The sequence below is a fragment of the Petaurus breviceps genome, unplaced genomic scaffold, assembly GCF_028583685.1.
Source record: "Petaurus breviceps papuanus isolate PSGF00001 unplaced genomic scaffold, PetGlider_PUasm1.0 37, whole genome shotgun sequence".
In the NCBI taxonomy this organism is placed as follows: domain Eukaryota; kingdom Metazoa; phylum Chordata; class Mammalia; order Diprotodontia; family Petauridae; genus Petaurus; species Petaurus breviceps.
This window is the reverse complement of record NW_027186296.1, coordinates 26075490-26089583: the sequence shown is the minus strand read 5'-3', so window position 1 is coordinate 26089583 and position 14094 is coordinate 26075490. Positions and strand designations below refer to the sequence as shown.

Here is a 14094-nt window from a genome sequence, read left to right as displayed (position 1 = left end):
ATGCTTTCTCCCCCACACTCACTTGGTTTTCTTGGCTTTCTTCAAGACACAGTTCAACTATCTCCCCATTTGAATGTGAACTCCTTGAAGGCAGAAGTTGTATCTTTGTTTCTTTAGCATTAAACCTAGTTCTTGCCACAGAGAAAGCATATGTTGACTGATTGGCTTAAATTGCCATTGTTTTTTATAACATAAATGGTTATTAAGCTGCTTATTAAATGACAGAACCCAATAGTAATAGGAAAGAGACTAGTGGAATGTTGGATAGAATGAGGAAATCCTTCCCTTTAAGGTTTATATAGGTGCCTTTGATATCTACCTTACATTTTTCCCATCTCCATTTCTTTTATCTTCTGTAGAAATAAACTTGGTCATTAGAATTACACCCCAAAAAACTTCCATTTTAATTTTTTTAATAAGTAAAATTATTAACTAAGTCAAGGTTACTTTTAAGAAAATGAGACTTTTTTTCTTTCCCTAAATCTTCAGAAGATTTTGCCCTTATCATGAATAAAATTATGATCCTTTTGCTTCTAATTCAGAAAATTTCCTGTATTGCCCATTGGCCTTAACCATGGAGAGATTAAGTTAATTGCTTGCTCTTTGTCACAAATTGTGCCCTTTTCCTGTTTCCAAATATCCACATAAGTAAAACTACTAAATTAATAGTTTAAACACTTTATAAATAAGAAGTAAGAGATTGAGAGTTTCCTAAATCTACTAAAAACTTAATTAGGTAAATTTTTTTTTAAAAAGGTAAATCACAGAAATAACTACAGCTACCTTAGGAACACATTATTGCTTCTGTGAAAATTTTACAAAACAAGTATAAAAGTCACTTTAAATATTGAGGGATTATGAGCAATTTAAATACTGTTTTTAACAAAACAAGTATTGTGTGAAATGCACTTTGGTGGGATGTAACAATGCATATATACCTTGTAAATGGTACTTTTTAATTTTATGTGGGTTTTGTTCTTTTTAGTTTTTTAAATCTTTATTTGCATTGTGCATTCAAACAATACTGTAACATATCTTTGCCTTTATATCTGGTGATGTAAGTGAATGTAAGTGAACTGGAATCTAGAGAAATCCTGGAATTGTCACTGAATACTAGACAAACCCTGTTTCTCCATAATTAGAGTTTGTATGCACTGGTTTTAAGTGTAGGAAAAGTACTCTTGCCAGTGGCTAAAGAGTGAGAGTCAATTTGACTGCCTTATAAAAAGTGTTCTTTACCTTTTTGGTTTTAAAGAGGAGGATGTTTATATTAACAACAGTTTTAGTTTTAATGTTAAACTAAATTTTCATCTAAAAATTCTCACGCTCTTAATTTCCTTTAGGAAAAAAAACTTACTAACACATTGCTTTTATTAAATTATATATATTATCTAAGTGACTTAAATGGCAGAACCAGCATTTTATTGAAGTAGATGCTTCTATTCTCACCTGCATTTCTATATTCAAATCAGAAACTAATAGAAAACAGCCTTTTGATACCATAACAAAATAACATAACAAATGTTTTTGTAAATATTTCCACCTGTGTTAGTTGATAAAACATTCTCAAGATAAAAAATGCTAAGTAAATCTGAAAGAAATATATTACTTTCTGGCATTGGTAATAGCACTGGATAACTGGAAGGGTAATACTAATTTAAGTGTCATTGAGGTCCTCTAAAGAATTTTCTGTTAATATCTCCCTCCCCGTTTTACTCCTAATACCTCACATAAAAAATTGTTATTTTAAAGAAAAAGAGGAAAAGAAAAAAGTTGGCTAAATTGAGCTCTACATCAAAAAAGTTTGGAAAATACATATTCAATATTTCAAACTGGTGGACTTTCACACCTCTGCAAAGAAGTGGGGTGGGAGTACCTTCCCATATTTACTTTTTGGGTCTACGCTCATTCTTTTTAATTTTGCTTCATTCACTTTTCATTTTTTTTGTAGTTGTTCTTTCCTATTTATTGTGTCCTGATGCACTTTAAGGATGCTATTATTCACTGATAATTCTGATTGTTTTATTCTTTTTCTTGTGTTAGATTAATTTTGCTTTGCTAGTGAATGTTTGTAAATCGCTTGTTATTTCACGAATGGAACAACTGTTTTGATTTTAAAATTGCTTTGTGGTTTTAACCATTTTAATGTACTTTTGAGAATGTGCTAGATACAAAGTTGTTGAATATTGAATTTGAGAGCAAATAAACCTGAAAGCAGATAGATAAGTATACCAGTACAAAAACTTAAAATTACTAAAAATGTCCTTAAAATATTAAGAAATTAAGCCATTGACTTTTTTTGTAAATGTTCTGCATCTATATTTTCTAAGAAAGAAAAATTTTAACTAGAAGCAGTATGACTGGCCTAGGTGTCACAGAGACTTGGTTCAAGTCTTTGCTCTGACATATACTAAATTATAACTTCTCATTGCCTCCAAGAAAAACTCTGTGACTACAAATCCCCTGTTTCTATTTGTGTGGAGCCAAAAGTTTATACCAAAACATATACATATAAATATATGTATCAGAGAGGTAGTATTAGGAAATTATTTTGAGCATCTCTATATTAAAATTTGCACTTCAATTTGTAATCATTCAGTTGTTGCCTTAAAAGGGGAATCTCAGTTCTTTGCTTTTGATCTTAAGCAAATTACCAATGAGCTCAATACTTTTCATCTGTAAAAAAGAAAAAAAATGCTCATCTTATTTCATCTATTAACTCATATACCTAAAATTGCATGTGTTAGATTTGATTTTTATTTTATTTTTTAAATGAATAATGTTTTTCTCTTGCCTTCTTATCCCTACTCTTCCCAATTAAAGAATTGTATTGACTGGGTCCAAAAATAAATATCTCTTTCTGCACTTTGAGTCTATCACTTTTCTGTCAGGAGATGGGTAGCATGCTTCATCATCAGCCCTCTGAAATCATGGTTAGTCATTGGGTTGATCAGAATTAAGTCTTTTCAAAGTTTTTCTTTATGTTTTTATTATATATATATATATATATATATATACATACATATATATTGTTCTCCTGGTTTTGCTAACTTCCGTCAGTATTAGTTCATACAATTTTTCCCATGTTTACTTCAAATTGCCATTTCTTATGATAGAATAGTATTCCATTACATTCCTATACCATATGTAATTTGTTCAATTGTTCCCCAATTTATGGACACCTCTTATTTTTTAGTTCTTTGCCACTACAAAACATCTTTTTAAAAAAATTTTTTTTTGAGTTCTTGCCTTTTTGTGTTAGAGGCCTACCAGTAGTATTTTGGGGTCAAAGGATATGAACAGCCTAATAACATTTGGGGCTTGGTTTCAAATTGTTTTCCCGCATGGCTAGACTAGTTCACAGCACATAATGTATATGTTTTCTTGTCAACTGTTCCAACATTTGTCATTTTCTTATTTTGTCCATTTTTTTCAATGTGATAGGAATGAAATAGAACCATGACTTGCATTCCTCTAATTATAAGTGCTTTGGAGCATTTTTACATAATACTTTTTGGGTACTTTGGATTTCTTCCCTTGAATATTATATGATTTTATCCACTAACTGTTTATCAGTTGGTCAGTGACTCTTGTTATAAATTTGCATCTGTTCCTCATATTCCTTGGAAATAAAACCATTATCCAAGAAACTTTGCAAAGATTTTTTTTTCCCCTTCTAATTTTAGATGCACTGGTTTTGTTTGCACACGCACAAAAATTTATGTAATCAGAGTTATGTAATTTGATTTTCTTTGATAAAACCATCCCCACTTGATCATGAAGTCTTCCCCTATCTGTAGATCTGAAAGGTAATTTCTTCTTCGTGCCTCTAATTTCTACCTTTGGATTTGAGTCATGTATCCATTTGGAGGTATAAAGTGGAAGATTTTGACCCCGACTTAATTTTTTACCTGACTTCTCAGTAGCTGTTGTTCTTGGGTTGTTGTATTTGTTTTCTTCCATATTTTATGTACCTATTCCATTCCACTGATCATCCTCTATATTGTTTTGGTTTTGATGCTTTACTCTTTGTGGTGTAGTTTGAGATGTGGTACTTCTAGGCCCTCTTCCTTTCTACCTATTTCATTATTTCCCTTGAGATTCTTTACCTCTAGTTCTTTCAAATGATTGTTATTTTTTTCTATTTCTAGCAAATAATCCTTTGGTAGTTTTGGTATGGCATTGAATATGTAAATTATTTTAGGTAGCATTGTTGTTTTTATTATATTGGCTCAGCCTACCCATGAGCAAATTAATATTTCTCTGATTATTTAGGCCTGTCTTTATTTCCATAAAGAATACTTTGTAGTTTTATTCATATTGTTAGAAGTGATATTAATATAGTTCCCATATGTATCTTAATAGATAGACTCCCAGGTATTGATACCTTCTATGGTTGTTTTTAAATGGAATTTATCTTTCTTTTTCTTGCTGCTGGGCAAGTTTTAGAGTTAAGCACACAGCAGTATGCTTTCCTTATACAATGTAGGACAAGTGTTTCATGAATTGTTTTTATAATGTTGAGGTACCAGATGATCTACAAATATACTGTAATATTCCCAAGGTAACATCTCCTACTTTAGAATTTGGGCAGTAATGAATCATTGAGACAACAATAATAGTTGTTTTTATTGTATCAACTTTTCATCAAAACTAGAAATCTTGTAATTTACTTAGCTTTCAGAAATCTTGGTAAATAAATGTTCATTGTATAACTCAATTTATAATCATTTTTAAATCCTTTTTTCCCCTTAGCTTTCATAGCGCCCGTGCAAGTAAAAGGTTTTGCATTTTTAAGAAGCATTCAGAAGACTTGAGGTACAGATTTAATTTTATACAAATGATAACATTTGAGCAATTTAAATGTTAACACTAGCATTTTGTCATTTTCCATTTAATACAGTCTTATGCTAAAGGTTCAAGACCTATCATGCCCTTATATTTTGTTCTTACTGAACAAAAAACATTTTAATAATTTTGGTTGTGTCAAAAAGTCCTTCAGGATAGTTTTGTTAATTGACTTGCACTTCAGTTTCTGAGATGTTTTCTAAATAAGCCATTTAGTATAAACATTGTCAGAATTGTACCTTTTATTTCAAAATCAGACTTTCTTAAATAGCAGACAAAATATATATATATATATTAATGCAGAAATGACCTCTGCATGAACATTTCAAATGTCAGTGATTAAGATTACTTCCTCTAATGCCCACATCCCTAAAAAAACAAGAAAATATGACTAGAGCTGTTAATTGTAGGCTGTTGAGTTAACCTTTCCTCTTAATCTTCCTTTTCTTATTCTTCTGTTATCTACCTAGTTGCTTAGATACTTTGCTATTTCAAACATTGATTCTAAGATAATCCTGAGGATGGGTACAAAGTTAACTAGTACACACAGTTCAGAAGCTTTCAGTGGTGAAAAAGGATAGCTTTGATAAGGCACTTCCCATCCAAAACCCTAAATTTTAAAATTTACATATTTACATACATATCAAATAGAGAAACTTATTTTCAGCAGAATAGCACATATCAGATGATAGAGTCCATGCAGCTAGGATAAAGTCCAAATGCAGAGATAATTTTCATTCTGTGCTTAAGAAATACAATGTTATAAAACCAAGAATGAATAAATTAGAAAAAAGTTTTAAATGATTGTTAGTTTTTTAGGTACTAAATTTATTAACAGTGGACTTTGAAATAATAATAAATTTTTAAAATTACGTTATTCCAAAAAGCAGTGAATCTTGAAGCTAATTATTGATGGCATTGTTCAATACATTAAAAAAATGTATCTGTATTCATATGGGTATAATATGTCAGTTCATATGGGTATGATATGCCAATTTTCCTAATTAAAAATAGGCCAATTTCTATATATGAATTTTAATGTATATTTACTTAACACTAGTTAGTTGTTTCTGGCTTTATGTTAAATTAACATTATTCAGTAAGGTAAATATTAAAATTGAAAAATTGTCCCTCCTTTTCCCTCTTGTAACCAGTACTTATCTTTTTTTTTTTTTTTTAAGCAATCAGGGTTAAGTAACTTGCTCAAGGTTACACGGCCAGTTATTATTTCTGGGTGTGGTGCTGAGTATCTGAGCCCGGATTTGATCCAGGTCATCCCGACACTGGAGCCAGTGCTCTTACTCGCTAAGCCACCTGGCCGCCCCTAAGCAATGGGGGTTAAGTAACTTGCTCAAGGTTACACGGCCAGGTGTTTCTGGGTGGGAGCTAAGTGTCTGAGCCCGGGATTCGATCTCCAGGTCTTCTCAACACTGGAGCTGGTGCTCTTACTCGCTGAGCCACCTGGCCGCCCCTAGTACTTATCTTTCATTGTACATATTTTTACTATGCAAAGGAATTTATTTGAAGTCATTGTAAATCCTGAGATAAGAATGAAGATAGGACTTCCCTTTATCACATGTGTATTGATTTGCCAGCTGTGCGTTGTTTCAGATTTTGTCACAAATGTCAAGATGTACATGATACTCTCCTTGATGAAAAGGAGCTTATGGAGATATTTTAATTAGGGGAAAATATATTTATGTATCACATTTAATTAAATATCCTAAGAGTAATTCAAGCAAAAGGTGGGGAGGGTGAGACAGGCAGATATCGTATCTGACTAGTGGCAAGAAAAAAAGTAGAATTTGATGTAGATTGGTAGGATGTTAAGTGGGCAGAGGTGAGACAGAAATTCTAAGTGGAAGTAGTGACACAAAGAAAGAGGTGAAGGTTGGAAAGCGTAGCTTGTAATGGCAAGTAATCTTGCCTGGCTACATACAGGGGTGGGGAACCTTCGGCTTTGAGGCTACATGTGACCTTCTAGGTCCTTGGGTGCTGCCTTTTGACTGAGTCCAAGTTTTACAGAACAAATCCTTTTATTTTTTTATTTTTTAAAGCAATTGGGGTTAAGTAACTTGCTCAAGGTTACATGGCCAGTTATTTCTGGGTGTGATGCTAAGTGTCTGAGCCTGGATTTGATCCCAGGTCATCCCGACTCTGGGGCAGGTGCTCTTACTCGCTGTGTTACCTGGCCGCCCACAAATCCTTTTATTAAGGAGATTTTTTTGTGAAATTTGGATTCAGTCAAAGGGCCATTCTTAAGACCTTGAGGCCACAGGTTCCCCACCCCCTGGTACAATGCTTATGGGGGACTAGAGGAAGATAAAAGTTGTGCTATATTGTGAAATTTTGAATGATAGGAAATTGAATTTAGATGGTGGGAGGAGGAGCTTTTGATGTATTATAGAAAAATTAAGCAGACAGTGAAGTTCAGAATGGATTGGAGGGAGGGATAGAACCTCTAAGTAGGAAGACTTGTTAAATTACCACTGTTGTAGGCCATATATATGACCACTGATTCAAGATGCACTTTGTGGGGGAAAATCAGTATGATTTAATGACCCTAGGAATTGAAGGGGGTAGGGTAGATGTAAGGGAAATACAAAACATAAAGTTGTTAAATTACTGTTGGGAGCTTGGCTACTATCATGGTAAAGTTAGTAGATATTGTGAAGTTAGGGGGAGAGGCTGGATTGATGGATAAAGTGACAGATTCCATTTGTGTTTTTATATATCCATGCTTAATAATAATAATCAGTGTTTGTATTAATATTTTCAAAGAACTTTCCTAAAAATACAACCTGTAACGTTGTTTATTTAAGAGTAGTAAAGGTATCAGTGGGTTGAACCTCAAGTGTGTATCTGTTGAGACTCTGTGGTGATTAATCAGTGACAAAGAAATGATTATAAAGAGTATATGTCTTTTCACTTGCTAAGTATTCCATCTGATTTTATCCCTAGAATTCTCTCTAATTTTATCCCCACAATAACACTCACAAATATATTTGGCAAATATTATATTCTTGTTTTGTGAATGGGTAATGGCATAGAAAAACTGACTTTTCCCCAAAGTTATAGAATCTAGGCATTAGTGGATTAGGCTACAAGAATCTCAGTCTCCACAAGCCTAACTTTTAAAGAAGTATATATGGAAATATTTCACATAGTAAAAATTAGATCTTAATGAGTGAAAGCATTCATTTAAATTTGTTTGCTTTACACAATTTCTTTTTTCTTAATTTATTTGTTGTAGTAGAATTTTCTAGAAAAATGTTAAAAATAGACATTATGATTGTGAGCATTATTGTTAGAAAGAAAATAATCAGTGAAATTTTATGTAAACTTAAAAGGTGAAACACTTCAGTATTCCTTGTTTTCTCTTCTAGGGGCATTACTGTAGTGTGCCTTAACTGTGATTTCCTAACTGATGTTTCCGGTGTAGATAATATGGCCACACATTTAAGTGAAAGTGACACTCACACATGCCAAGTTATTAAAGAAAATAGTAAGTATTTATGTATTCTATTACTTTAATAAAACATTTTAGTTAACTACAACATTGGCCCAGTTGTCATTTCTTGCTTTTAAAGGTAAACCTTTTCTTATTTCAGTGCCTGTTTCTGTCTCAAGTTCTGAACAACTTCCAGAGTAAGTGATTTTTTTTTTCAGAGTACTTCATATATTGGTGGCTATTAGCACTGCTCAATTTTTTAAATGCCATTGACAGAACCAAAAAAATATTGAAGAGTGTAGGTGTGTATGTGTTTGTGTGTGTGCATGCTTGTTTTTTTTGTTTGTATAAGGTACTTGTTGAAAATGGTTCCTGCTCTGTTCCAGGGCTCATGACCTGGTATAAGACAAGATGGAATTTCCTAAATTCACAGTGCTAGGTGTTTTCATGCATTAGCATTCCTTGACCAGTGGCCAACATTATTCAGTTCTTTCCAGCCCACAAATGGTATTAGATACTTTATTTTACCTGCTCTTTCTGTCAGGTTTTTAACCTCTATTTTTCCTCTTGTTGGCTTTATTCTGAAATAACTTTTGCTATTACAGTACTTTCAAACTTTACTTAATTTATGTCTTTTCTTTTACAGTATCTAATACGTTGACATCAGTATGTTGTACATTAAATAATATAGGTGTTTGTCTTTTTGATCTGTCCTGTCTTGTTTCTTAATTGATTTCTTATTTGTAAGTCTGAGTTTGAGGTCAGTTAACTCTCCTTTCTTTCCATTCTTTGTCTGTTATTTTGCTATTTTTCTTATTTTTCAGATGCAGAAGCAGCCCAGAGATTTCAAAAAATGTCCAGGGTATATCTGGACAGTGTCCCCCTCCGATGGACACAACTGGTGCCTGTTCTCCCTTACCAAGGATCGTGAATAGTCTGACTGTGGAGCCTGCTCCAGGTTGTCGCCTCAAGCAATCAGATCTTGGGGAGAGTGCCTTGCTACATGGCTGGCCTCCCGTAAGTCTGATGCTGATGTGGTCTAGAAGGCCACAAGGCACACCAATTGAGCATAGTTCCCACTGGGGGCTGTGGCTCTTCTTTTTAATCTTTGGTCCAGTTCTAGCCAGTAAGCCCATCAGCCCATTGCTTCAACATCTTAGTCCTGATGTAGTTTGAAGTTTGAAGCTTGTTCATTTTGGCTGCAGTTCTTTAGATTACATTCTTTCATTCATTTTCCAAATGGAAAGCTCAGACTTCCAAAACTGAGTTCAAGTTCAAGGTGTAGACAAGCTGCAGTTTTCTTGCCCATGACCATCATGTCACAGCAATTACATTCCGGACCAGCACTATTTTTGCGCTCATTTATAATTTGCTATTCATTGTCACCCTACAATTTTTTTTAGCAGTACTAATTTTTAAACCTTCCATTCATTGAACAGGTGAAATTTATGTTGTTTTCCTCCATGTTTGTTTGTGTTCATATTTCTTTGTTTTTCTCTCATAGCTTTTTGCTTCATATTTAAAATTGTCACTGAGTTTCATACAGCTGCTTGTTTCACAACTCTTAAATTTGAATATTGTTCAAACTGTTATGTGAGGCCATGAATCATTTTGAAATCCTCTATGCATCTCGGATCACCTAGATAAATTAGTAATGATTAGCATTATTTAACAGTGGTCAAAAAGAAGATCTTGGGTTTTTAAAAAATAATTAACTTTTAAAATATTTTAACAAATAAAACCACAATTTAAAACTACTTGGAATAAAATTTTTAAATTAAATTTAGAAGCTACTTAGAATAAAATTTTAAAATTAAATTTCTATACATAAAATTTGCTTTCTAAAGAAAATGTTTTCCCCTAAAAAAAAAAAAAAACTTCCTGAATCCCAGGTGTAATGTCTACTTATCTAGTAACTTTAAATTCTTTAGGAAAGGCTGTCAAATTCAAAAGTTATGTAAGATTATATGTTTAATGGACCTCTGATATTATATACATCCATTATCCCCAGTTATTGTATACTTTGGGTTTTGTTGGGAGTATAAAATGGGGAGTTAGGTGTGTTTATTTTTACTAATACTAAACCCAGATATAATACATAGATTTTTTTTTTCCTTTTTGGAGGGCAATTGGGGTTAAGTAACTTGCCCAAGGTTACACGGCTAGTTTTTTTTGTGTGGGGGTGTTAAGTGTCTGAGGCTAGAACTGAACTTGGGTCATCTTGACTCTGGGCCAGCGCTTTACTCACTGCTCCACCTAGCAGCCCTTTAAACATAGATATTTACTAATTTAATTTTTCTGAGGAATAATATGTTTAAGTGTTAAAAATTGTGTTTGCTATATAAGCAATTTTTAAAAATCAAAAAACCCCCCACAAAACTGTGCAGTCTTTGATAGTAAGTATGTATCAGAGATCTTAAAACCAGATCTCCTTACTCTGCCACACTACTCTAAAATTATTTTATAGATGTAATTGAAGTGTGATTTATGATGAATAATATTAACTATATATTCTGTCATTTATCTATATATCCCAATTAAAACTCTTTACTATGCTCCTTCTAAATCTGAATCATCATCATCATCATTATTAAGTGCTTTATTAACTTTGAAAGAGGAACCAGAAATGGCCCTGGAGGCCTCTGTCATGCAACTTATAAAATTGCTAGTACAAATTTTTTATTTAATATTTCCATTTCTTGACTAATAAAAATCATAACACTTTATAAAGTGTTAAGTGTTTGTTTTCTCATTTGATTCTCACAACCCTTCAAGGTAGATAGTACCAGTATTCTCACCATTTTATAGGTGAGAAAACTGAGGTTACACAAGCAGTAAATCTTAGCCATGCTTGAAACCAGATCTTATTTTATCGGTTCAGTGTTCTTTATATATCATCTAGCTCTTTTATGCCTTATCGCTAAATGAGTAATAAAAACACTTGGTAACTCTATAATTTCATAAAGTATTTAAGAAGAATAAAGTTAAGTTTTTAATTCTTTGTACAACTTTTAAAAAATACAACTTTGTGGTACATGTTTCATAATATTCCAAATGGTTAGTATACACATTATTGATTTTTTTAAAAAAAGATGATATAATTGGGTACCTAATTACTTCCCTAGATATGTAAGCTGCAATGTTGAGTTGAATTAAATCTCTTTGTTATGGGTTAGGTTTGGCCTTTTATAATTTTTATTAGACTCAAAGCTATGGACAAAGTGGTTCACTGGATAGAGCATTTGGACCTAGAGTTCACATTTAGCCTTAAACACTTAATAGTTGTATGACCCTGGGCAAGTCACTTAAACTTAGTCTATCTTAGTTTGTTTATCTATAAGATGGGGATAATAGCACCTACTTCCCAGAGCTGTTGGGAAAATAAGATAATATTTGTAAACTGTGCACTGTTTAAATGCTAGTTATATTAGCTTAAAGTAGATAATGCTTGGCACAGAAAAGTTGTACTTAGAAGTTCATTTTTGGATAATTCCAGTAAAAAAAAAATAGGGATTTTTTTTTTTTAAAGCAGTCGGGGTTAAGTAACTTGCTCAAGGTTACATGGCCAGTTATTTTGTGTGGGTGTTAAGTATCTGAGGCCGGAACCAATCTCAGGTCTCCTGACTCCAGGGCCAGCACTCTTATTCACTGTGCCACCTGGCCGCCCCGGGATTTATTTTTTAAAGTTTAAAGTAAATTGTTACTGTGAAAGGAGCTACATTTCCACATTGTACATTGACTATATTAGCTATATAATGAAAAGTACTTACTAAGCTTTTACTATATAATCAAAGATAACATAATATTTGGTTCCTAAGATTGTTTAAAAATATATTCCCTTAACCATACCAATTATTATCTTAAGTAATACAAAATATTTAAAACCCTGTTTGGTTATAATCTTCCATTTAAAATTTTAAGGCTGTAGGTTTCTGCTTGAGATGTTTCTTTGTGTTTTACTGGTAAAACAATTATAAGGGTTACAAATTCCTGACTTTACAGAATGGGTTAAGAGTCATTTGTTCTATTCACTGTTGGGATTTGTTTTATTCTAGTTAATATTTTCTCACAATTAATTGTAAGTTGTCATAATACAATATATACCAATACTTCAAAAGAAAAATTGTTTGCATATTTTCGTCAGTATATTTATTCTACTTGTAACATAAATTCAAGGTAAAATAAATGCAAATGGTTTTTATAGCATTAACAAAATTATTATTAATATCCAGTAAAAATAACCATAAGGAAACATAATTTTTGAATCATATCCATAGAAAACACAGAATAATTATTGAAGAAGTCTTTCTTTGTCAGCCTCACTTTTCATTAATTAATCAGTTATCATATAGCAGTTAGGATGGATAGTATTTCAACTTCAGATGGACAGTATTTCAACCATTAGTGGTTTTCCCTCTAAAATTGAGGTTAATATAATTATGACTTATTTTAAAAATATTTTTCCATATAGGCATAGCCATTAAGTTTCATGAGGTTATGAATCACTTAATTCTTGATTAATTGCATTTCAAATCAGATATGCTAAATATAGTTCCCAACTTGAATTGAAATTAAACTTTACACACTATCATCTGAGATTTCTGAAATGGACCTTTGAAAAGTTAGATTCTGTGTTGACACTGATAATTTAAATGATTTCATAGGAAACAGACTTTCTGCCATCTCTACGTAAGCATTTTCTTATCACAGGAAATCCATAATGTTAATAGAATCAGACTTAGATCTGCTGTGATTTTTACAGCATTCAGAATAGCCTATTTATAATCTGGCCTAGCATTACGTTGAATAGTTTAAAAAAGAGATTGCATCTTAAATTTTTACTGGTAATTATATTTTAAGCTTTTAGCTTATTCAAATATTTATCCCTTTTTAAAAAAAAATTCTTTGAAACATAAATGAAAGTAATTATTTTAAGAGTCTAGCTACAAAAATTTAAATGTTAATAGCTCCTTCAGCAAACAGTTTGATTTATCATTTGGGATAACATTTGACTGTTGAGAAATAACATTTATTATCTAACATGTTTATTTAATACTTAACGCAATTTCTAAATAACTATAAATTCCTGTGTAAAGCATCTTATCATTTGGAGAAAATTAAGGGAGCATGTTTTATATATAAATCTGCATATAATTGAGTCACTGTATTCTATTTCTACTTTAAAATATTTATTGAAAAAAATATATATAAAATTGTGCATGAATCTATATATTTACAGTATAATCTTTTGAGCATGAAAAAATAGGAATTAGATATCTTATTGCTTAAAAGACAAATAAAACCTTGAATACCTATTTTACTTCCATTAGGTTAAAGAATGAAATAATCACTATGGAAAAAGAAGCTACACCTGAGGTAATATTTTATTTTTCACCTTAGAGGTTATTAAAGTAAAATATGCTTAGTATTTTGAATGTAAAAATGTTTTCGTTTAGCAGTTAGTAACATTTACCATAAAAATGTTAACTTTTTCCTATTAATAGAACTTAGTTTTACTTTCAAACATGAAAGCAAATTTACATGTCAGTAAGGTTTAGCAATGTATAATTTTTACAGTCTTCATGTATTTCACATTGCTGCTATTTAGTCAGCTGAGTAAATAGTGGTGGTAAATTTTACATACTTGAAAGTCTAAAGACCAGGAAGAAGCCCTTTTGAAAAAATGTATTTATTTTCTGCCCAGTCTTAACTTGCCAAGTACCTTAACATTTTAACTGTTTTAATATAAATCTTTCTAAAAAATAAAATCTTCAGAGGCAGCATGGCATAGTGGA

At 31.7% G+C, this 14094-nt stretch overlaps 1 protein-coding gene across 9 annotated transcripts in view; it reads left to right on the top strand.

Moving 5' to 3' along the window:
• Positions 1-14094, top strand: part of ZNF280D (zinc finger protein 280D) — a 127602-nt gene that overhangs the window by 64647 nt on the left and 48861 nt on the right. For 8 of the 9 annotated variants that reach the window (XR_011170254.1, XM_069098129.1, XM_069098124.1 and 5 more), the window contains 4 exons: positions 4756-4818; positions 8235-8353; positions 8460-8496; positions 13630-13675. Coding sequence is in view for 8 of the 9 variants with exons in the window: in XM_069098129.1 (XP_068954230.1) it covers positions 4756-4818; positions 8235-8353; positions 8460-8496; positions 13630-13675 (265 nt within the window). In the remaining variant the exon portion in view is untranslated. Of the gene's footprint in view, positions 1-4755; positions 4819-8234; positions 8354-8459; positions 8497-9123; positions 9317-13629; positions 13676-14094 lie in introns of those variants that run through there. The other variant, XM_069098127.1, reaches the window with a different exon arrangement.